This window comes from Pungitius pungitius, chromosome 13, assembly GCF_949316345.1.
Source record: "Pungitius pungitius chromosome 13, fPunPun2.1, whole genome shotgun sequence".
Classification (NCBI taxonomy): domain Eukaryota; kingdom Metazoa; phylum Chordata; class Actinopteri; order Perciformes; family Gasterosteidae; genus Pungitius; species Pungitius pungitius.
The window spans coordinates 1,521,440-1,544,098 of record NC_084912.1 but is presented as its reverse complement, the minus strand read 5'-3'; the positions used below and the strand labels follow the sequence as shown (position 1 = coordinate 1,544,098).

Sequence of the window (22,659 nt, the reverse complement as noted above, 5' to 3'; positions counted from 1 at the left end):
GACGTTATCGTTATACGACAGCAGCTTCATATTGCTGGGAAATGTCATCTAAGTTAAGTAAAAGTACCTCAGATTGTACCAAACAATGCATCACTGATTATAATCCAGTAACAGGAAGTAAAAATACACTTCAAAAAACATCGCCCCAAAGGCCATTCTACATAGTTTATTTTAGTACTTTAAGTACTTTGAGATGCTTTGAGCAAGATTTTGAATGTAGTATTTTTACATTGCATCAGACTGCACTGGTGCTTTGCTTTGCGCTGTTAGCATTGTTAGCTTCACGCCACCTGCTTAGCCGGCCGAGAGCTGTGCTGAACCACCATTTTCTTTCAATCGTGTTATTGGGGAGAAAATCCATTAAAATGTTGACAATATGTAGTCATTCTAAATCCTGGGATTAAAAGGGCTGTTTTTTACGACTGTTGGGGTTGACGTTGAGGCGGGGAAGGACACAGTCTTCAGCCTCGCCGTCTTATGATAATCACGTTGGAAGCAGTTTTCCCTCCTGTCCCGCGTGGTGGAAGAAGACCAGCGCAAAAAGCCGAGCACACAGCTTAAGACGTCACAGAGAATGAATAGAAAAATGTTTTTTATTTCAGTCTATAATCCCACCAGCACCCTCAATAGCAATAATAATACATGTTTCGACTGGCCTTGGAAGATGATTGGATTAGATTTCAGCTCTAATGATAAAGCAGGGGTTGCCTCTTTACAACAGGGAGCTATTTTCCACACTATTCATGAAAAAAAATGGGGGGGATTTTCTGGGGATTGCTTCACTGATCCTCAAGAGTGCAAACACCATTACTGCTGGGACATCATCATTACAGCAGCACGACAAGGGTCGACTTGGGCAAGTCTGTTGTAGCTGTGATTGAGGCCCAGATTGCTTTCTTCACCGCGGCAAAAGAAAATGACACCAAGAAGCAGCAATACATCTCACAGAGGGATGGAGAAAACAGATGCCTTCAGATGAAAAGCCTCCTCCTGCACCGGAGGTGGTTTATGGGGACCTTTGACCACGAACATGATCGTGCTCAGATTGAACCTCATCTCATAGGAAAAGCTGGATTTGCTTTCTCAATTTATCAGCCATCACCAAGCCGCTGTTTGTATCAGGCATCGAAAACCCATAACGATCCCTCCCCCCTTTTTTCTCCACACTTTCCTTTCCCTGCGGCTTCGTCAGCCATCTTTCCTCTTCGCACCTTCTCCAGCAGAACACAGAGGAGTGAATCACAGACGAGGCGACGCCTTTGACGGGGAAACCAGAGGCTGATGAAAACAGACGCCGTTTAAACGCTCCTCTTTCATCCTCTCCGTTTTCCACTTTTGATGCTCAGAGGAAATAGTGTCGCCTTCACTGTTTTGAGTCCAACTCTTGTTGTTTTTTCGCCCTCACTCTGCTTTGTCAGAACTCATCCATCTCCCTCGTTCATCTTCCCTCCTTCGTGCATTCGCCTTTCCCCTTGTTCAGCGGAGATGACAGGATCCGCGGCTTGTTTCCCTGCTCGTCAGATGGTTGTCTTTCTCCTCGTTTTCCTTGATGTGCTTTCCAGCATGTTTATTGGTATTTTTTTGTTTCTCTTGGCAGAGATAAAAAAAAGATGCTCTCGTCTGCGGTTTGTTGTCCTCGCCGGGAGTTTTTCCCGCCGGTTTGCCACACGCTGCTGGTCTGACGGCTCGGGTCAAACGAGCTGACCCCCTCCCCCCCCCCGCGCATCACTAATGTGCTCGGGGGGAATCAGTCAGATCATGCTCACTGCGGGGGGGGGGGGGGGGGGGGTGAAGACGCACATGACGCTGGCATCAAACTCCTCAAGGTCGTGCAGCACTTAGCCCCATAGCTTCCAGCGGTTTGCAGGACACATGTTTGCCTAGTTTGCGTGCCACTGGGGGGCCAGCATCGCGGTCAGTTGAACGCCGTTCACACCAGACGCGCCAGCCTGTGCATGTGACTTTGCATGGAATCTACTTCGCTCCGAGGTGACCGTCGGTGCTAAATAACGGCCAGAGATGCATTTACCCCGGATCTTATTCTAGTTGTAAAAGGCTCAACTTCCAGTTAAATCTTAAAATGTTGAGGTTAAAACGCGTCGGGTCTCTGACTCAAATCTCTAATTTACTATTCTTATATCTTACTACCGCTTCGGTTTATTATGCATAACACAAAGTTACGTTGGTGTCTCTGAGCTGTTTACAGAGCAGCAGCTCCGTTCACATTGGAGGACGTCATTAACACCTTCCTTATTAGCAGGATATTATTTCACCCACCAGCGGCTCCATCTGTTGTCAATAAACATCCGTACGATGGCAGCAGACAAGTTAATTCAACTTACTTCAAGCCACAAAGAGTGAGATTCATTTCTGCCCCCCCCCCCCTCTGCACAAAAACTAACCCGACAAAAAGAGCATCATGGAGATGTGTCCTGGCACACAGCCGTGCTTCCTCGTGTCCACCAGGGACACAAACTTACCCTGAATGTCGGCAAATTAAAAACACATCAGGCATTAATACGAGTAAATATAGCATAAAGAATCCAGGCCAATTAAAATGCCCCAGGACTCGTCATTTGGGGACTTGTCCTCTGTAATCATCTCTCACCTGAGGGCTTCTTTAAGACACTTTCTTCAGAACGGAAAGGCTAACTATTTGCTTCTTAAACAGAGTCCATGTTGTTACCTGTCACCTGGAACACAACAATCATTGGCTGTGGATGGAGCTCAACTGTGTAGAAATAAGCATATTTTGCACCTGAGTGAGACAGAGAGGTTGTTTTTCGGGAGAATCTTTTCATTTCCCTTATCAGCATCAAAAGAAAGAAGTGTCGGTTGAGTGTAGATCATTAAGCCGATCTGACCTTTCGTTCCGCTCGTCTCAATCACAATGAACTTGATTGCGGGATTCAGTTGCCACGTTCAAATTGCTTCTGGTAAAATAATAAGAAGTGATGAATAAACGGTGATATGAAGGTATGTATGTGCTTAACAGCAGAGGGTGGTGGGGCGGGGGGGGGGCTGTTTCAGCCTCGATGTACATAGTAAAACAGCTTATCAAATAGAGAGACCGAATCCTTCTCTGTGGTGTATGCAGATAGGGTTATGCTTAAGAGCCCTGAGTGATCAATCAATATCAACCAATCAGTCACTGTAACCAGGGGAGGTCCTTCAGCATCAACCCCCCCAAATACTCTGCTCCTGGAGGATGTTTACTGGAACAACACAAAGCTAAGAACTGTTCAGCAAAGTTCATCTTTAGAACAGAGAGACTTGGAACTACACACACATCTATATCTATATCATCTATATGTGTTGCACCTCCAAATACTACATTTATCCTGCTTTTTGAATGTTTAGCATTCGCTCCACATCAAAAGTACGTTTATCCACACAATTACTTTGACATTTTAAATCTGTACATTGTGCCCAATATGCCTCAATAAGCGCATCTTACATTGTACTGCTCATTTACATTTAGGATACAACAATGTCTCTCCAGAAAACATAAGGCACTTTTTTGCGACTACTTCCTGCAGAACATTTTCATCAAGAAGGAAAGTAGGTTTCAATCTAAAAATCAGATACCTGCCATTTCAAAGAGGTGAAACTTCCTGTGAAGAAATGGGTGTAAAAAGGGTATTTTGGAACGCAGAGTGTGATTGACAGCACCCCAATGCACTAAATTATTTTCAATAAATTATAGATATGAAGATGAACTTTGAGTAATTTCGGCCAGAATGGGATTGGAAGTGATGCATTTTCTGAATGTCATTAAAATGAGGAATGAGATATGAGGTGTCTGTGAGACATTGACAGGCAGCTTACATTATTCATCTCAAAGTTCTCTTTTCATACCCCCCCCCCCCCCCCCCCCCCCCACCCACACACACACACACACATACACACTGTACATGAGCAAGGAAGGAGGAGGAACAGAGGTGAGAGTACATAAGAAACACAAAGGAAACAGACGGACGAAGATGCAGACTTAGAAACGTACATAAGACCAGGAGAGACGCGCTGATCCAGTCACGTGACGTGCTGAGGTTTCTCAGTCTTGCACTGCCATCTGGTGGCGACAGGCGGCTGTGTTTGTTGTACTCAAATAAGTGTTTTAAATGAGTGACTTCCTACAAACTAAACCCGTCTTAGAATATCAGTGCTCTAGGTCGTAGGACACAACTGTTCTTTATCAGGTGAACTACAAGAAAACGACAACATGAATCTTGTATAAGCTAATAAGGAAAGGCCTTACATTGCCTCTTACTGATGGTTTGTGTTACCAGCAGAAGATTCTGCACCATTTCATTGTTAAATATTGGAAACCATCTTTGTCTTTTTAACTCGGTGCTGTACACACAAAAAAGTTGCCTTGTGTCAACGTTACAAATGTCCTCGTCCTCCAGACGTCTTACTACCTGCCAGATGGAGGGGCCCAAAGGCTTATGCTTTGTTCGCTTTGCCGTCTTTTTACGCGTAGCTAGCGTCGCTAAAAGCAAATCTCCCGGCAGATCGCTAACTAGCTTTCACCCAAAAAACACACTAGCAGCTGGAACCGAAATTCCACGTTTTGCAAAGAATCATTTTTGCTTACAAAAAGAAAAAGATAATATAGTGTAAATAGTGTACACTGGTGAGTTCAGTCGAACACACACACACACACACATTCTTGAGTTCCCCCTCATGGCATGCATGCAGGCATGGTGGGGGCGTTCATGTGTGACACGGGTCTCATTCCATCAGTGACAGCTTTCAGCTGTCCTCCTGTCTGTCTGTCCCCATGTGTCCCCATGTGTCCCCCGGTGCAAGAAGCTGCACTGGAGACATTGCCGGGAGAGGAACCTCCATGTGGGACAAATGACGACCGTGTTGATGTGTGTACATCCCAACGCACACAAACCCAGCTGTCACCCGTGCCATGAAGTATGCTGAGAGTTTTGGGTGCTGCTGTTGGGTGGGGGGAGGAGGTGGAGAAACCAGAGCTCCGAGTGCCTTTTCTGGACAACCCACGTTCCCACCAACACTCATTCTGAATCCAAAGTGCTGCTGATGCCTGCGTGTGTGTATGCTTCAGGTTCACGTCAACGTGGGGGACATGAATCTCTCCGCGGTCCAGATCTTGCTGCTCTGGATTCTCAGTGTACCTGCCGGTAAGTCTTCCTCTCTCTGAGTGTGCGTTTGCCAGGTGAACATCTTGGCATTGTGTTTATTTTGCTTGGTGTAGCGGCGCAGGTTGGCCTGTTGTTGAAATTAAATCTCACCAACGTCAGGTATTTAGATGAAACCAACCAGCTGTATATGGGGTTATGTTTTCATTAGAGACTGTTTTTAGATAAAGCCTTGATCTCACCAGAGACATACCTGGAAACCCTCAAGTTTCCTCTATTCAACAGGGAATATCGGCACCGTTTAAAATGATATCACCCCCCGCCCCCCCCCCCACGCCCTCCACGCCCTAACAGTTATCTTTAAATCTGCCATTGCAAGGCAATGAATGAGTCAGCGTTCGTCCTTCAGATGCCTTAAAACATTGTTGGCATTCCTCGCTGCTTTTATACTTGAGGAATCTAGCGGTTTGTCCTCTTTCTAAGTTTGTGCTCATTGTCTTTGTTCAAGGACCCTTGGACTGGACAGCGGGGGGGGGGGGGGGGGTTTAAGCCTTTCACCATTCAAATACTGGAGCATCCAGTCCATCAAATAGATGCAGATCCTCTTCACCCAAATTGTCTGAATCACTGAACAGATTTGTACTCGTACTTTGTTAATTCTTTTTTGTTTCATCACTTAAACATAAAGAGCAATGTCTTCATCTATCGTAATTAAATGCTCAAGCTATGGATTTCACAATCCGTGCTTTGAAAGAGTCATTCTGACACAACGAGAGTGATGAAGCAAAAGGCATAACTTTACTTACTGAAGCATGAACACAACGTGATCCGCTCCCGCCGCAAAGAAAACATGTGACCCGAGACGTAGCGTCAACAGGAAGAGAATCTGCAACGTGTCCTCTGTGATGATCACATGGCTTTGAGAGCTAAGAACTTTACCATCACAAACAGTGCTCAGGTGTTAATAGGTTTTACATTTGGACGTATGGGCTTAACAGCGTCCCTCTTAATTAAAAACTCTTCAGGTTGACTTGCCTGAATTTAGCTCAGTGTTTATTTTAGTTCTTTATGGAAATCAAGCCTTAATTTTCCACACCAGCAAGATTACAAGTCTATTAAATGTATTACTGTAATTCATTCCCTCCAATTGAGTGATTTTGAGCAGAGGCACATTTCCTGAAACCACCTGGTGAGAAATGTGATAGAAGCCTGATAGAAGTGAAGTGTTGAAGATGAATGGGGTTTTTTAGCCTTTAAACCACCAGTTGGGCGTAATCTGCATCACTGGAGATATCATTTGACTTTTTCAGTCCACTTTGAAAACTGGAGCATGTTTTTATGTTATTGCCAACATGAATATTTGGTCTCAGGATGAATTAAGAGGTTTAGTTGACCTGAAAGATACAAATCACACCGACCTTTGCCTTAAAAAAGAGTGGCATAGTGTCTGGTATCTTTTTTTAGAATGATGAATAGTTTAAAACGGAACCATTATTGCCACGATGAGCCGGTCAGACACAGAACAGACCCGTCTCATTAAGAGAGCTTGTTACAAGGACCATGCAGCGGAAACGTGTCTGCAATACAAAATCAAATTGGCTGCAGTTATTTACAAAATCAAGAATTCAATTCTTAATATGGACTCAAATACAACTAGAAAGAATCATTTTCCAGAAAAACACAGGGTCTGGTATTCGTCAGTTATGGTTCAGCATCATGCCAGATTCTAAATTGAGATTGGGCTGTGATTGACAGCTCCGAGTGGCTCCTCTGTCCCGCCTCCCCTCCTGTCTATTTCTGTATGTGGCCAGATCAAAGCGAGCTCGCAGGACAACAGGCAGACAGTAAAGTGAACATCAGCGCCTTACCAAGACGAACCAAACGGCCTGCATCATGGAGAGAAGTTGCCAAAGTCGATTATCACAAAGTGATGTCTTTTTTTTTAAAGTCATGAATAACTTTAAATGAAGTTAATAAGATAATTTGATTTTTGCTCTGAAAAAAAACCCAAAGTGAAACACAGAAAAAGAATTAAAAAGACAAGTAAAAACGTTTTCCAAATGACGACAAAAAAGATTATGCTTTCTATTAGGAATCCATGGAAGATCCTGATCAAAGGCAACGTTTCCTAAAAAAGCACTTAATTAATGAGGTAAAATCCTTTTCGTATGAGAAGGTGTTAAATGCAGGTTAAATGTTCTGAACTCTGACTGATCCAGATTCATTGCCAAGGAGGTGGGCCACGGACGGCCTTTCAACACTCAGATTAGCTTCTGCTCCGAGGACTTATACAGAAACGTTCTTGATCTCAGCGCTTGGACAGCTGGTGGGACACTCAGCGCCGAGGCTTTTCACCTCTGTGGCACGCCGGTCGCTCCACGCCTGCCCATCGGTCTGCAGGGGCCTGTCGCTGCGTCTCATCTGTTGTTCCCAGTGTCGCCCCCCCCCCCCCTCAGTCTGCATTCTCGTACACTTCCCGCTCGGCGAAGGGTTTCGGGTTGCCGGTTGCCGGTTGTAAGCCTGGGAAATGTTTGCTGTGTGAATCACAGTTAAAAGCAATCCGCCGGCTTCAGCTGTGATCTCCGTTCCAGCGTGAAAACACGTGCGTCAGCTGGATGTGGCGACATGTCACACGGTTCATCTCCAACATCAAAGGGGGAACCAACCCAAGCGGAACCACTGCGCAAACCACTTTTGTCCACCAATTGGACACTAAACCGGCTGTGGTCCGGCTGAAATGTTTGTGTTTGTGTCTTATAGGTCCAGTGCTCTGCTCGGAGGACGAGACGCGACTGGTGAAGAAGCTCTTCACTGGTTACAACAAGGTGGTTCGTCCCGTTGACCACTTCAAAGAAGTGGTGGTGGTGACCGTGGGACTACAGCTGATCCAGCTCATCAGCGTGGTAAGGGACACACCAGAGGACAAATATACTAAACTCAATTTAAGTGGCCTTATGCTCACAGTATTTTCACTTGGGGCTTTCAGGTTTACAAGCAATTCTATTAAGAGTGAAGACAGGTTTGATTTCTGCATCTTATTTTTAAGGAATAATGAAGTAACTTAACTCTTTTATTTGTGAAATTTTACTTCAGCCATTTTTGGAACCGCTGCAACTAACTGATTTCTTTGATAATTGATTAATAGGAGAAAAAATACAGAATTAAAAATCTTCTAAAACAGATCTGCAAATTCACATTGCAAAAAGTACTTTGCCCCAGTAACATAATAATAATTTATAAAAAAAATAAAGACAAATACAAATCAGAAAATTTAATAGGATTTTTTTTAACGTCATGTTTGTTTTCTACAGTACACTCACACAAAATCTCACACTCAGACACACTCCAATACACACCCCCATGTTATTAAATGATTACCATCATTGTAGTGCAACTGAAGTAAATGTATAAACATCTAAATACAGCTCAAAATAACCAAGTGGTATGAGAGGTGTTATTGGGGTTGAAGCAGGGGGGGCGCTGTCAACCCCAGGTGTTAGTGGGGTCGAATCAGGGGGGGTGGTGTCAACCGCAGGTGTTATTGGGGTTGAAACAGGAGGGGGGGTCTTTAGTGCTGGCAACCCTAGGTGTTATTGGGGTTTGAGCAGGGGGGGGGCACTGTCAACCCCAGGTGTTAGTGGAGTTGAAGCAGGGTGGGGGTGCTGTTAACCCCAGGTGTTATTAGGGTTGAAGCAGGGGGGGGGGGGTATCTCTAAGTGCTGTCAACCCCAGATGTTATTGGGGTTGGAGCATTGGGGGGGTGGGTCTTTAGTGCGTTCAACCCCAGGTGTTAGTGGGGTTGAAGCGTGGGTGGATGGGGACCGGGGTAGATGGATGAGGGGATGGAGTGGGAGATGAAGGAAGGGGATCTTACTGGCATCTCAGGCACGTTGATGTTGACGCCCTGGATGGTCCCCTTTTTTTCTCTTCTCTCTATTTCTTGGATTCTTGCATCTTGCGCGTCATTTTGTCCAGCTCCGTCTGCCGGTCCTGCATCCGCCGCCCAAAAATGCCTCTCTTCTTTTTTTTTTAAGTCGAGGCAGATGTTCTCAAGGACTATTCTGTCGTCCTCTAGATCTTGGATCTTGGAGATGAGGATCTGATTTCCTTTGTCGATGGTATCCTCCAACTGTTGGATCCTTGAAAGCAGGCACAACTCAGTGAAATCACTGGTGGAGACCCTGTCTTTGTGGGTCTCCTCTTGGCTTTTTTGTAAAGCAGCCAGAGCCTCTGTTTCGAGTTTGTGTTCTGCTTCCAACTGTTGTTTGTTTTTCAGTTCGTTGGATGTCTTTTCCTCCAGATCGTTATACTTCTGCTGCCAGGTCTTGTTGGTGACCGTGAGTTCAGCAATTTTGACGGACAGTTGTTCTGTGGTCTCTGTGAGCTTCAGGGATAAACCCTCATTTTTCTTGATAGTCTTGTCCAGAACCTCTGTTTTGATCTTCAGCAGTTTGTGTTCTGCTTCCAACTGCTGGTTTTTGGCCCTCTGCTCTTGGAGTGACTCTTGAAGAGAACCGTTGGTGGAGAGTAACCCTGTTACTTTAGACTCCAAGGACTGTTGTTTGTTTTTCAGTTCGTTGGATGTCTTTTCCTCCAGATCGTTATACTTCTGCTGCCAGGTCTCGTTGTTGACCGTGAGTTCAGCACTTGTGTTTTGGTCCTGAAATCTCTCCTGAAAATGTTACTTGTCGTTGATTGTTTTTCTGTCTCATAGGATGAAGTTAACCAGATTGTGACCAGCAATGTTCGTCTCAAACAGGTAAATGTGGCTGTTGAATGTTCAATGACTATCATGTATTACTAGATAAGTGAGAATTCATAACAATATTTGTTCTGTTGGGTAAAACAAAAATTGGCTTGTTCAGTGCTTAGGCAGGCTAGATGTTGCTAAGTTTTGCTGATTTTCGCTCCAGCGCTGGCTAGATGTCAACCTGAAGTGGAATCCGGACGAATTCGGAGGCATCCGGAAGATCAGAGTCCCATCAACCGACATTTGGAAACCAGACCTGGTGCTGTACAACAAGTAAACGCGCAGCTCAAACTCCCCTCCATCACCACAATGCCCCGCATGCTCCTCTCACTGTAACCCCCCCACCTCTCCTCCACCAGCGCCGACGGCGACTTCGCCATCATCCACCAAACCAAAGTCCTGCTGGAGCACACTGGGATGATAACGTGGAACCCCCCCGCCATCTTCAAGAGCTACTGCGAGATCATCGTCCTCCACTTCCCATTCGACCTGCAGAACTGCAGCATGAAGCTGGGGACGTGGACCTACGACGGACTGCTGGTGGTCATCAACCCGGTGAGTGTATCACACACACGCTGCTGAGGCAACGGGGCGATGGCCAGAGACCAGTGTGACATCGGCCCCCCTGCCTGTGTTTCAGGACAGCGACCGGCCGGACCTCAGTAACTTCATGGAGTCCGGCGAGTGGGTGCTGAAGGACTACCGGAGCTGGAAGCACTGGGTTTACTACACCTGCTGCCCCGACACGCCGTACCTCGACATCACCTACCACTTCCTGATGCTGCGTCTGCCCCTCTACTTCATCGTCAACGTCATCATTCCCTGCATGCTGTTCTCCTTCCTCACCGGACTGGTCTTCTACCTGCCCACCGACTCCGGTGCGTAGTATAAAGAACAAGATGGCTCATCACTTCGTCTTTAAACCCCCTGAATCGCCGCCATTGCTACGATGAGAACTGTCTTTGCTTCCGCCCCCCACCCCCCCCCCCAGGAGAAAAGATGACCCTGTCCATCTCCGTCCTGCTGTCTCTGACCGTCTTCCTGCTGGTCATCGTGGAGCTGATCCCCTCCACCTCCAGCGCCGTCCCCCTCATCGGGAAATACATGCTGTTCACGATGGTGTTCGTCATCGCCTCCATCATCATCACCGTCATCGTCATCAACACGCACCACCGCTCGCCCAGCACGCACACCATGCCCGCCTGGATACGCAAGGTTCAGGCCTCCAGAGATTCGAGTAAACGTTGTGCGTGACCGAATAACAAGGAACCAACCCGTTCGTGTCTCCAGGTCTTCATCGAAACCATTCCCAACATGATGTTCTTCTCGACCATGAAGCGTCCCGGTCAGGAGATCCGGCAGAAGAGGATGTTCCCCACCGACATGGACATCTCTGACATCTCAGGCAAGGCCCACGGAGAGAGATGTTCCATCGTGACATTAAAGACCCGCGGGTCAAGTGTTTGTGTGTCAACGTGCTGCAACGCGCAGGTGTTGTGGTCGGGGGGGGGGGGGGGGGGGGGACAGCTTCACTTAAAGGTCACCAGGATGCTGTTTTGACTCTGCATTGTTTCATTATCACTTGGATGAATTTTATTGATTCCAACCAGTACGACCTGTGTCTCCTGTGCAGGTAACCCCGCCCCCACCAGTGTCACCTACCAGTCTCCCATCACCAAAAACCCGGATGTTCGCAGCGCCATCGAAGGGGTGAAGTACATCGCTGAGACCATGAAATCAGACGAGGAATCTAACATTGTAAGACATTATATATACAAGTCGCCTTCCAAGGCAGCACATTAGCTGGTGTGATATCTAAAAAATACAAAACCTAAAAATAAATGCCTTTTTTTTTTAAACGCAGAAGCTTCACATTGACTGCAGAGTCGATTCTATCGGCTCGTAAGCAAATTTGACCAAATGCCAACATATTCCTTTAAATTTACATTAAATGACTACAAAAACCACAGAGACGTTTTGCACTGGCAATTAATTACCAACGTTTCCAAGTCTAACATCTGTACAGCAGCCAAACGCATCATATAACGAGTGCAAAATTATCCTTGACCCTCTGTTTGTCTCTCTCTGTCCCTCTCTGTCCGTCTCTCTCTGTCCGTCTCGTCTCCTTCCAGGCAGCAGAGGAGTGGAAGTTTGTCGCCATGGTCCTGGACCACATCCTGCTCTGCGTCTTCATGGCCGTGTGCATCATCGGGACGCTCGCCGTCTTCGCCGGGCGGCTCATCGAGCTCAACACGCTGTAGAGGACCAGCCCTCATATTTAGTCTTTCACTCACACACACACACACACACACACACACACACACACACACACACACACACACACACACTTCAGGTGTTTTCTACAGTGTTTTATCACTGGAATACGTGTTATTACTCCAATAAGACACAAATGCAGTAAAGAGTCAATTGATTTCTTTTTTTCAGCAGCTTGAGTTAAGGTTTAATTTTCTTTAATGTTAAGACGCACCTTTTAACAGAGAATGTTTTCATATGTGAGGATGAATGTCATATATCTGTCTATTAACAGTTTACATTGGATGTAAAAGGCATGTTTAATGCTATTTGAATCTAACTTTATCTTTGAGTGCAGGCGAGATTCATTCCTTCCTGGAAGTTTTATTGGTTTCATCCGTCTGACACGGCTTTGACTTTTATAGACGTTTATATTGTGTAAATATGAGTGGCAAAGTTCCTCCTGATTCTGCTTTACTGTTTGAATATTACTTTTGAAATGACGTGTCACGACCGGACAAAGGTCCTGAACCCAAACGCACAACTCATACGACAAGGCTCTCCAAAAGAATCAAAGTTTATTAACCAAAAACGTGGCAAGAGCCGATGAAATGAAAATCACTCGTGGGAGAGAAAAAACTTACACAAAATCGAAGAACAAAAACAAATCCATAACATAAGCTCTAGCTGACGGCACGATGGATCCATGACATGGGACAAGACGAACTGGCACAGGACAAAGGGAGACTCAGGCAATGTATGCACACACAAAGGTGGGGGCACAGGTGGAAATAATCAGGGGCAGGGCAGACAATCAGACAGACACAGGAGGAAGGGGCAAGTTGCCTGACACAAGAGGGTTCATTTTCAAAATAAAACAAACTCACGAGACAGACACAAGACAGCTTCGCTAACACAATTTCCTGGACATGACAAGACGGTTTTAAAACAAGCTGAACGTCTGTTTTAAATCCGTTACGTCTCCCAGTGTAACTCAGTTGTATTATATTTATTATTTACTCTTAATGTGGAAATGAACATCTGGATAAAAACCATTGTTTGTCTTTTGGGAATGGGGAGCTGATGCCCAAAAAAATTGGGTTTCTTGTGGAAATTAAAGTTTGCTGCAGTGAATAAAATAAATTGGATGCAAAAAAAGCAACGTCACATACACTCGTTTCTGTCAAGATGTGGAAAAAAAGTGACAATTTAAATGCATTATTGGTGTATTATTAATACATATGCAATACATTCATTATTATATATAATGAATATATTGCATGTTACTTCTCATGATGAATCACATTAATGTGACTGATTTACTAATCTGTGAAGCGTTTAAGAAGCACAACTCGATGAGTTTTATTGTTGAGAAGCGTTTATTCGTCCACGTGAGCAGCAAAACAAAACTACAAGTCTGTGCTTGAGCCAAAAGCAGAATCTGAGACCTTTTAAATATTAAATATAAGTGACCGCCTCATATTTGGAACTTTTACCACCAGCAGTTATTATGAGGGATAAAAAGCCTGTAAACATTTCAACCATCAAATATCAAAATGTGGTCATGGAGTCTTTTTAAATTCATCACACGGTTTCTCTACATCCAAAAGCACTTCAGCTGCGATTCAAACTTTTACCTAAATGTTCTGGATAGTTGTGAGTTTTTGAGGAACTCAACAACTACCTAGAAACGCACAAACACATCGGTGGGAAAATCCTAAAATTACACACATTAAAAATACATATTTTAAAAAGGATTCAATGTGTTTTGTTGTGTTGTTGTACCCTCTTTTGTCCACTGAGCGCCTCTAGTTCCACGCCTGCACAACGCAGGTGGCGCACATTCACATTTGCATAGACACTCATCCTTTTGATGACAAAAAGAAACACCGTGTGCCAACGTTACGGATCACACGGTTGCAGGTGTGCACTAACTGAAAGAAAAGCAAAGAGGAGAATCCATCCCCACGTTGTCTGAAGCAGGACTGCACTCGGGATTCTTACCTCACAAAAGGTTTCAAACACAATACGGCCAAATAAATTAAGAGAAAATCAGTGCAAATGACATCAGGGAAATACAGATAAAACAACAGCATTTGGCAAAGTACTGTTTATAATAAATGATTGGCAAAGACCAGATGCAGGTAAAAATGTTCCGTGCTGTCAATAAATCTTAAAATAATGAAGCAACAGGGTGATGCTGAAAGTTTTCTACCACACATTTAAAATAGTCTAAAAACACAGGTTCTCTGCAGACAAACTGGTGTCTGATCAGGCTTCGGTTTCATTAAACCTTCCCATCAGAGCAGAGGAAGCCGAGGGATCTGAGGGCAGCGGACGAGGAGAACGCCGCTTGTGGCCTAACGTGGTTAAAACGTCATCAGAGAGGTACGCCAGCAGCTTTCAAAGTAGGACACGAGCTTGTGTGGGATGTGAAGAACCTCGAAACCTTCACGTCCTGATTCTCAAAACGATAACGTTACACACCTGAATGTGTGTCACAATAACGTGTGAAAATAATCCAGATATTTAGAGTTTGCTAAAGTAAGAATCAACCAGCAGTTCTGCCTAAAATCACAACATGTTGTTAATAAATCATACAGCAGCCAAACAACTAGAGCCGACCTAAAAGAACCTTAGTGTAAATCCTACAATACTGAAGAACAAACGAGGCTCCACATACAGAGCAAAAAGACAATCGTGGATCTGACAGCTTCCAACTGGGAAGGACTTTGGCTTCCATCATTGGACGATTCTAATGGACCATGTGATGAGCACAGCGCATTACTTGATTGAGGAGGACACACTCTGAGCACATCATCTCCATAATCTCCTCTGTGTGCTTGGGGGAGTGGGACCGGTGTAGTTTTAGTTGAAAGGAGGAACAATATAATCAAACTTCTGGTGGTGACCGTCCTCGTCCACCTGTATTGCTTTTAAAATGACACCTGTGTGTCGTGGCCAGTAGCAAAACACCTTCTGTCTGGAGCGGAGGGTCCTCTTCTGGACTCCTACGGAGGCAGAGACTCCGTCTCACGGGGGGCGCCGCAATTCTGCTCGGATTCCAGCTCCTCCTCCTCCTGCACCACCTCTTCCTCCTTCTCCTGCACCACCTCTTCCTCCTCCTCCTCCTGCACCACCTCTTCCTCCTGCACCACCTCTTCCTCCTTCTCCTGCACCACCTCTTCCTCCTCCTCCTCCTGCGCCTGCTGCGCCTCCGATCCACTGTGGGCTTCCTTAGAGGCTCCTTCGTCCACTCCCAACTCCCTCTCATCTGAGGAGAAGACATGAGGGTGAGATGTGTATGAGCTTTCACTACAGAACAGTAGTGAAGGCTGAGAGAAGAGATTGTGGGAATAGTAGATGATTGGTTTGGGGGGGGGAATCAATCAGAAATCAAAGAAAATTGAAAGCATTTGCTGGGTTTGGTTGACGTGGAGTTTTTATATTAAAATCTCAAACTACCCTAAAGAAATGCATCTGAATGGCGGTTAAAATGATCACATGAATGTTTGACACTGATCCCTTTTAAACTGAAACATGTCGATTAGACAGCAAAGCAATCAATTAGGAAGCACCCAGTGACGACCAGATCGGAGTGTGTCGTTTTTTACGGTTATTTCCATCATCTGCTAAACAAATGGTTTTGGACGGATCAGATGTTCTTGTGTTGAATGACATCAAATGTGTCTGGGAACAGTTGTGGACCCAATAAGAGCTTTTTAGTGTGATTAGGATTGTGGCTGGGCATTGGGCGGCGTTCTAGCGTGTTATGGGTTCTACAGCGGAGAGAATGGATCCATTCGGGGGGGGGTAATCAATGAGCTCAGATTAAGCCGGAGCAGTGCAGGGAGAGGAGGGGAACCTGGACTCTGCAGAGGTCGGTTCTGAGGGGTCTTTGGACTCTGCTGGATCCGGAAACTGTGGACCAAATTCCACGCAGCCGGAGCCTTGGCTAGAGGCAAGATCACACCGTTAAACCCACGGTGAGGTCACACCGCTCAGGGGTCTCATTCAGAGGGGTTTTATGCTCACGAGGAAACAGACGATTAGAAGGAAACAATTCAAATTTCAACTGATTCCATCTGGTAAAAAGAAAATATATATAAAAGATATTGAAAGATTCTCTGGAGTCAGTGAATTTGAACAGTTTCTCTAACAGATTGTGTGAAGCGTGGTGATGTTTGAAGGTGGGGCCGCTCACCAGCTACACAAAGGGTAGAAGCTGACACCTTTAGCGTCGGGAGAAGAATCAAAACACAAACTCAGGGCAGCGCTGCTCTAAGAAGCCTCAAACGCCAGCGGTCAGGACGTGGAGTGAGTGACATTCAGGTGGGTTTTTCCGTTTTCAGTACCTCCAGAGGGGGGCGCACTCTCCTCCGTGTCCGTCCCAGAACGCGGGGCCGGTCCGGGGGAACGCGACTCTGCGCGCAGCCTCCTCTCGTAGCTGAACTCCGGGAGCCTGGGAGCCTGAGGGCGCGTCTTCCTGGCCGGGTTCAGCAGGTAGCAGTACGCACAACGGAACGCTGGCAAACACATACAAATTCTACATGGTGATGGCTCTTAATTGAGAGTCCTTCTCAATCAAATGTAAATGGAGGGCTGCTGTTCTCACCGAGATATTCAAACTCTTCTTTCAGGGCCATGCCGTTGTGAGAGAAACACTGCTGGCAGACCAGAGCGTATCTGAAGGACGGGAGGAAGCACGGAGGCAGAGGAGGAAATACAGGTTTTAGTTCAGTGAAAGTTCATTTCCACTCATTCGCGGTGATCACCTGCTCCCCAGAGGACCTCTGAAAACCCCACGAGACCCGGGTGAACATGGTAAACGTACAGCTCAATAGGTGCAGCTAAAAGACACATAGGGGCTGGGATGAAGGGCTACACACAACACCTGTGCTAGAATTACATTCTCATGCCACATGCCGGCATTGAGTGTTTTCAGCGGCAGCTCATTTCCTCCTTTGAACTGCTTGTGTTGCCGCTTCTATTCATACGCATCCTTCTGCATCCATTACTTCCCAATCGTACGGATAAGGCAGCTCAGGCAGAGGAGGTGTGACAACGAATAAACTCCCACGTTTGGGGTTTTGCGTGTAACAGAAGGCTTTTTACCTGTTCTGAGGTCCGTCCCCCACCAGGTACTCAATGACTCGGTCCACGGCTCCTCTGTCTTTGGGCAGGATGGGTCTTGCTAACGGAGGACCAGGTGGGTGCATGCCTTTTAGTACAGATGGAAAAGAACACACACACACAGAAGAGAGATTTTGTAAATCCAGAAATATTGTAGAACCTTTTGATCAAGCATCAAGCACACATTCATGACAAGATGCAGGCTTTACAACCTACCTGCTCCTGGGATGGGGGAGCAGGGGGTCCTGGGCATCGCCCCCTGCAGGACGGAGGCCGACAGCGCGGATCTCTCCGGCGGTCCTCCTGGAGCTGAGAGAGGGACACGTTCAGCGGGGAGAGCAACGCGGGACAGACGCCGCCGTGAGGCCACTGGGCTTTACTCTCCCCGCGGTGACCTTTGACCCGGAGGGAGGAACACCTCTGACCAGCCCTCACTCGTCACCTCACGGGGGCCGCGTGGTGACGCACATGCAAACTGCGACGCGTCGTCACACGCGAAGTTCAGTACCTCGGCGGGCCCCCTTACCCACAGGTGTGCCCCCTGGTCCCCGGGGGGCGGGGCTCATTGTCAGCGGACCCGGGGTGCCCATGGGGAGGGGTCTCATCGGCATCCCTCTCTGTCGAATCTCTGCATGGAGGAGAGGAATCAGCTCCATCAAAACCCTCACTCAAACCACGGAAGTGATGCTCCATCTGTTGCGGGTGGTACCTTGTCCCGGCCGGGGGGTCATCTGAGGACGCACCGGAGTCGACTCCAGCTCCTGCAAGTTGACAGAAAACCACCTAAAACAACCTCAACAAAAACACTGAAGGAGGAAACCAGACACAGAAGCCGCACTCACAGCTTTCCTCTTGGCGTCGGGATCGAAGCGTTCCAGGATGAGTTTGGCGTTTTTGTACGTCTCGGTTTCCATCACTTCCTCCAGCTGGAAGCACACAAAAAGAAAAGAAAAGAAGAAAAAAACGTTTTGAAACGTCACATTCCTTCACCACGTGATATTCAAAAGAAAATCAATAAAAGCCACATCGATCAAAGAGTGTGAGAAATTTGGGACTTACAATCTTTTTTTTGGAAACCTTTAAATCTTCCAATTTATCATCTAAAAAAAAGGAGCAGAAAATGTAATAACTTTAATGCAGTGAAATATACATTGTTAAACATAAGTGTATTACTGAGTAAGCATATTACTAAGTAGTATCTTTATAATACTGTCGAGCCATGTTGGCCTTTGTGGAGCAGGCTGTTAAAAGCAAAGAAGTGTCATATGTTACTATTCTATGTATGAAAACAGCAGAATAGCTTCCCATTGTGCATGAGAGTTAATTACAACAATAATAGTGTCGTGAGTTTAAGTACGTAACAAGAAAAACTCAGGAAATAATAAAATAAATAGAACCCTGAAGCAGATAAGTAGTGTGTCAGCTGGATGGAGCGATGGACCCCTTACTGTTTCTCTCAGTGCGTTTGGAAAAGAGGAAGAAAAAGAACTTCCTGACGAACCAAACCCTGATGACGAGGGAGAAGGAGAGAAGCCACGTGAGCCATCAGCTGTGATACCAGTTTGAAGAAGGTTATGAAACAATGAGAGCACTTACAGCACGGGGAACGTGAAGAAAGGCAGAGCCATGGCTAGTCTGTGCATCCATTGTTCAGGTAGGTACAGACAGTACACAACCAGGCAGGTCAGCAGGTACAGGACTGACGAGTAGAGGAGCAAGCGGCCGACCCACAGCTGCACGCACACACACGCACACGCACACACACCGGTGAGAGAGAAGAAGAAGCTGCAGCTCATGCATACCTCTGCACATCTGGGATGTTGCGCTGACTCTACCTGTTGCAGACGTTGGTTTTTGGCTCTGAACTCCTCCAGCTCTTTGATCTCCTGCAGGGAGAAGGTTAAGCTCATGTCACATTTGTTCTCTCCGGTTTCATTTGCAACGCTCAAACATGAGAACCGCCACCGCGAGTAAAAATAGTGACCTTTCCCATGAAGCAGGATGGAGCCCATTGCTCAGTTAGACCATCCCCTAATTCAACAATCCTGCTTCTGACGAAGCCCCCTGATTGGTGGAATGACTTTACATCTTTATTATGGGAAACTAAAAAGCAAACTGCGCCTGCATGCGGCACTTCACTGATAATCTTCATAAAAAGACACGCTACCTTGTCAATGTTCTCCAGCTGCTCCACTGTGGTTGGCTTTGTCTGGATTGAGGATGAAGATCAGAACATCATGATTGGGTTCATCATAACGGTATCTGCGTGGCTCACAGCCGACAGACTCAGCACCGATCAATGTGGCGATGAATTGACCACACATTTACTCCCGGTGAGATGAAACATCTTGTACCGTCACAACTCTCCTCATGCGTGCATTCCTCTGATCATGCTTCTTACTCCCTTTCTGAGAATGAATGCATTCAAGATGCACCTTCTTTTCCTCCCCCGCTCCGACTGTCCCGCTTTCCTTTCCCTTTGACATCTGCAGCACGTCTAAAAATAGCGCATGATTACCAACTCGCTCGGTTGAAGGGTTTACTGTGCTGGAGGTTAACGCAACCAAATGATCTCAAACTCTGTCTATGATTCAGTGTTGGAAACTTATGTTTTGGTCTCACTATTCAAGGCTTGGAAAGTCAAATAATGATGTTGTTCAAACACTGAGGCGAACAATAGCAGAGGGTCAGTCTCACCGCCTTCGTCTATATTTTACGAACGTTGCCTGTATGTTTCAGAACTGATGTTAACATTCATGAACACTGGCTGACCTACTGCGTAACTTGGACCCGTGATTATTACCATTCCTGTTAAAACGCTGTAGTGAAGGCAGGCCTATAAATGTCAGACCAGAAAAGATCCAGCCATCCACTTCATTGAGATGGGATGAAACCTATTAGTCACATAGTTGTAGTTTTATTTATCTCATGCAGAGGGTTTACTCCTTGAGGGAACATTTCTCTCATCCACTCACCTTCCATCGGGATATCAGGGCCCCCATTTCTGAACCACAGCCGCCTCCTCTCTGGTTCCTTTGGAACAGAAAGTCTCTGTTGAAACGTCGTCCTGGCAACCGTTAAAACAATTTATGCTGCTCGTGATGAACACCACCTGTAAGGCCCATTCTCTGGCATTAATCACGTACATGCCCACAGGATTTAGCAAGCTGCTTACAGAAAAAAAAAACTGTTCGCATGAGTTGTTTATGTCCTTGTGTGATTTACCAGACCTGGATTACAGCAAATAACCCATTGTGTCGTATATTCAACAGTGACAGGCTACGTTGCGCATGGTTCCGAGTGCTCACGTGTCATTCCAGCTGGAGAACAGGAGAAAGAGAAACGATGTGCCGTATATCTCATAACCTCCACAACTTAGGCAGCGAATAGACTGCATAACTAACATTACATCACCCAGTCAGGCTGTTGTGGCTTACACTCGTCTCCACCGGATTGCTTGGAGTTTAACACGAGTGCAGACGTCTAACTGCACGGTCTGCTGGCTTTAATGTGGTAAAAGACTTCAGCTAGCTGCAGCTCCACAGTGGTCACCAGGCATACATTAGATTATTACTACGATAACTCACTCTTTACTACATCGCGTCACTCCGGTTTGCAAGCAAAGGCGTTATTCAGCATGGGACAATTATCAATTAGGCTGAACTGTGACGTCAAGTTACTGTAATCACGTTGTTGGACCTCTAGCTGAAACGAGCTGCTCTGTCACAACACCGCTGCTAGCAGTACCGACTCGCTACTGTTAGCTAACATTAGCATATGCCAACATAGCTGCTAGCTAGTGTAACAATAGCAGAAGAGCATCGTTCAGAGCGACTAAATGCCTTTAAAGTTATTTATCTTCAATGTGGCTCGAAGTTGAATGAATACTTACGTTAGTTGGTGTTTATGCTAGCCGGCTAAGCGGTCAATATTGAGGAGGCAAGCGTGAGTTAGAGCTGCGTGAGGACGTGATGACGTCAGGACGTAACGCATGACGTCAATTGGGAGCAGTGGTTGGTTTTTAGGTTGTAACCTTTTTTCTGTCTTGTCCTGAGATCAAATCATGACAGAAGGGTTCCCCTTCGATGACTTGAAGGACTTGACAGATCTGTCAGTAAAATATATTTATTGATGGGAAAAATATATTCAGAAAATCAGAATACTACTTCTTGAAATGAAACGTAAAATATAAAATAAATGAATTAATAAGAATTGAATAAAACTACAATGTTTGTTAATTTCTTCATGTGTAGTTTTTGGAGAATAATTCATTGCAGTGTCCTGGCTTTAGCCAACCGCAATTACTGAGAGTGCGTATCATCAAATAATATGTCATATGTCAGCAAAAAAATGACAAAACCGGCTCAGATGAAACCCTTTACCCGATGCAAGTCACTTTCCAGACCACTAGATGTCGCACGGATTGTATTATTTCACTGGGCTTTTAGAATTCAATGCATAGTATGCAGTTGATTGATGGGGCGGAGAATATTTTTGAGATAGTTAAGGATTGTAACTGGGACCAGATAACATCGTGAGAAAAATGCTTTGTATTGTCATTATAGTGCATGTCACCGTGTATGTTAAATTTAATAAAATCGTCTCCAAAATGATCTACAATGTAATAATTCAACATTTCCCTTTTCAGCCAACCACTGTTAAATGTATAGAATAGTTATTCTGACATTAAGGCCCTTTATTTCTGCAATGAGCAGGGTTTTATGACCACAAACCACGTGCCTCGTTTGGTTCAGGCTGCAACATCTCAGATTCATGGTTAATCATTTAGTAGTTCTTCCTTTAGGTGACGTATTAACCAGCTCAGACCCTTAAACACGCATATCTTATCTTATCATATCGTGTTTGCACTGAAAAGGATTCCAACATCCAGCTGAGCTGTTTCACATTAGGCAGCAGTGCAGAGATTTGGCCTTCAGCTTGATGCTCAATGCTTCATCTGGAAACAGAAGAGTTATGAGCCTAATTACACAAACAGTAATCATATAACTGAATAACAGCAGTCAAGACGATTTCAGATTGAGGCCTTCTCTATCTTCTAAAGGCCTCGTGAGGTTCTGAGGCCCAGCCTGCTCGGCGCATTTGGATCTGAACCAGCAGGTTTCGTTCTGCAGCTTGCAGTAATAATGAAACTCAACTCGGTCATTAAAAATATGCTGACAAGAAATGAGCACAGCTTTTCCTATGTCTCTTCCTCGTGAATGACAAGACACCTGCTGGGGGACAAATGTCCTCTCATCCACGAGGGAAGCCTCCATCGGGGCTGCGATGCGGGACGTGCGTCTGTGTTCCTTTGCTTTGTCCACTTCGTGTTTGTTCGTGATTCCCACGACACGCACTGCCCCGCACCCTCCTCCGGTGTAATGGCGTTGGATGGGAATGCACAGCGGGTTT

At 45.7% G+C, this 22,659-nt stretch overlaps 2 protein-coding genes across 6 annotated transcripts; one reads left to right on the top strand and one right to left on the bottom strand.

Annotated features, from left to right (window-relative positions):
- The first annotated feature begins 5,098 nt into the window (after positions 1–5,098).
- Positions 5,099–12,659, top strand: LOC119214469 (acetylcholine receptor subunit alpha). The gene is made up of 10 exons (XM_062566508.1): positions 5,099–5,153; positions 7,872–8,014; positions 9,826–9,870; positions 10,025–10,134; positions 10,221–10,416; positions 10,502–10,739; positions 10,853–11,076; positions 11,152–11,336; positions 11,472–11,619; positions 11,994–12,659. The coding sequence occupies exons 1-10, from the start codon at positions 5,099–5,101 to the stop codon at positions 12,120–12,122; spliced, it is 1,473 nt and encodes a 490-aa protein (XP_062422492.1). The 3' UTR covers positions 12,123–12,659.
- An 815-nt stretch (positions 12,660–13,474) lies between these two features.
- On the bottom strand, positions 13,475–21,264 carry lnpk (lunapark, ER junction formation factor). Of its 5 annotated transcripts, XM_062566625.1 has the most exons (17): positions 21,140–21,264; positions 20,478–20,567; positions 20,223–20,280; positions 19,415–19,456; positions 19,083–19,133; positions 18,844–18,980; positions 18,696–18,754; positions 18,307–18,347; positions 18,090–18,173; positions 17,957–18,008; positions 17,756–17,875; positions 17,464–17,556; positions 17,230–17,335; positions 16,730–16,800; positions 16,470–16,640; positions 15,980–16,069; positions 13,475–15,388 (listed from the first exon to the last, which is right to left on the bottom strand). In XM_062566625.1, the coding sequence occupies exons 3-17, from the start codon at positions 20,247–20,249 to the stop codon at positions 15,126–15,128; spliced, it is 1,407 nt and encodes a 468-aa protein (XP_062422609.1). In that variant the 5' UTR covers positions 20,250–20,280; positions 20,478–20,567; positions 21,140–21,264; the 3' UTR covers positions 13,475–15,125. The 5 variants fall into 5 exon arrangements, with proteins under 5 accessions (XP_062422609.1, XP_037322073.2, XP_062422611.1 ...); XM_037466176.2 differs by lacking the exon at positions 20,478–20,567 and having other exon boundaries at positions 21,140–21,263; XM_062566627.1 differs by lacking the exon at positions 20,478–20,567 and having other exon boundaries at positions 17,774–17,875; positions 21,140–21,261.
- Positions 21,265–22,659: the final 1,395 nt, after the last annotated feature.

What these genes read in the sequence shown, in the direction of transcription:
- LOC119214469 (XM_062566508.1), top strand. Translation starts at nt 5,099, where the DNA reads ATGAATCTCTCCGCGGTCCAGATCTTGCTGCTCTGGATTCTCAGTGTA. An exon ending in GATTCTCAGTGTACCTGCCG is followed by an intron (nt 5,154 to 7,871) that starts GTAAGTCTTCCT and finishes TGTGTCTTATAG; the next exon opens with GTCCAGTGCTCTGCTCGGAG. An exon ending in GCAATGTTCGTCTCAAACAG is followed by an intron (nt 9,871 to 10,024) that starts GTAAATGTGGCT and finishes TTTTCGCTCCAG; the next exon opens with CGCTGGCTAGATGTCAACCT.
- lnpk (XM_062566625.1), bottom strand. Translation starts at nt 20,249, where the DNA reads ATGGGGGCCCTGATATCCCGATGGAAG. An exon ending in GACCCCCCGGCCGGGACAAG is followed by an intron (nt 17,876 to 17,956) that starts GTACCACCCGCA and finishes TCCTCCATGCAG; the next exon opens with AGATTCGACAGAGAGGGATG. An exon ending in GGGTAAGGGGGCCCGCCGAG is followed by an intron (nt 17,557 to 17,755) that starts GTACTGAACTTC and finishes TCCCTCTCTCAG; the next exon opens with CTCCAGGAGGACCGCCGGAG.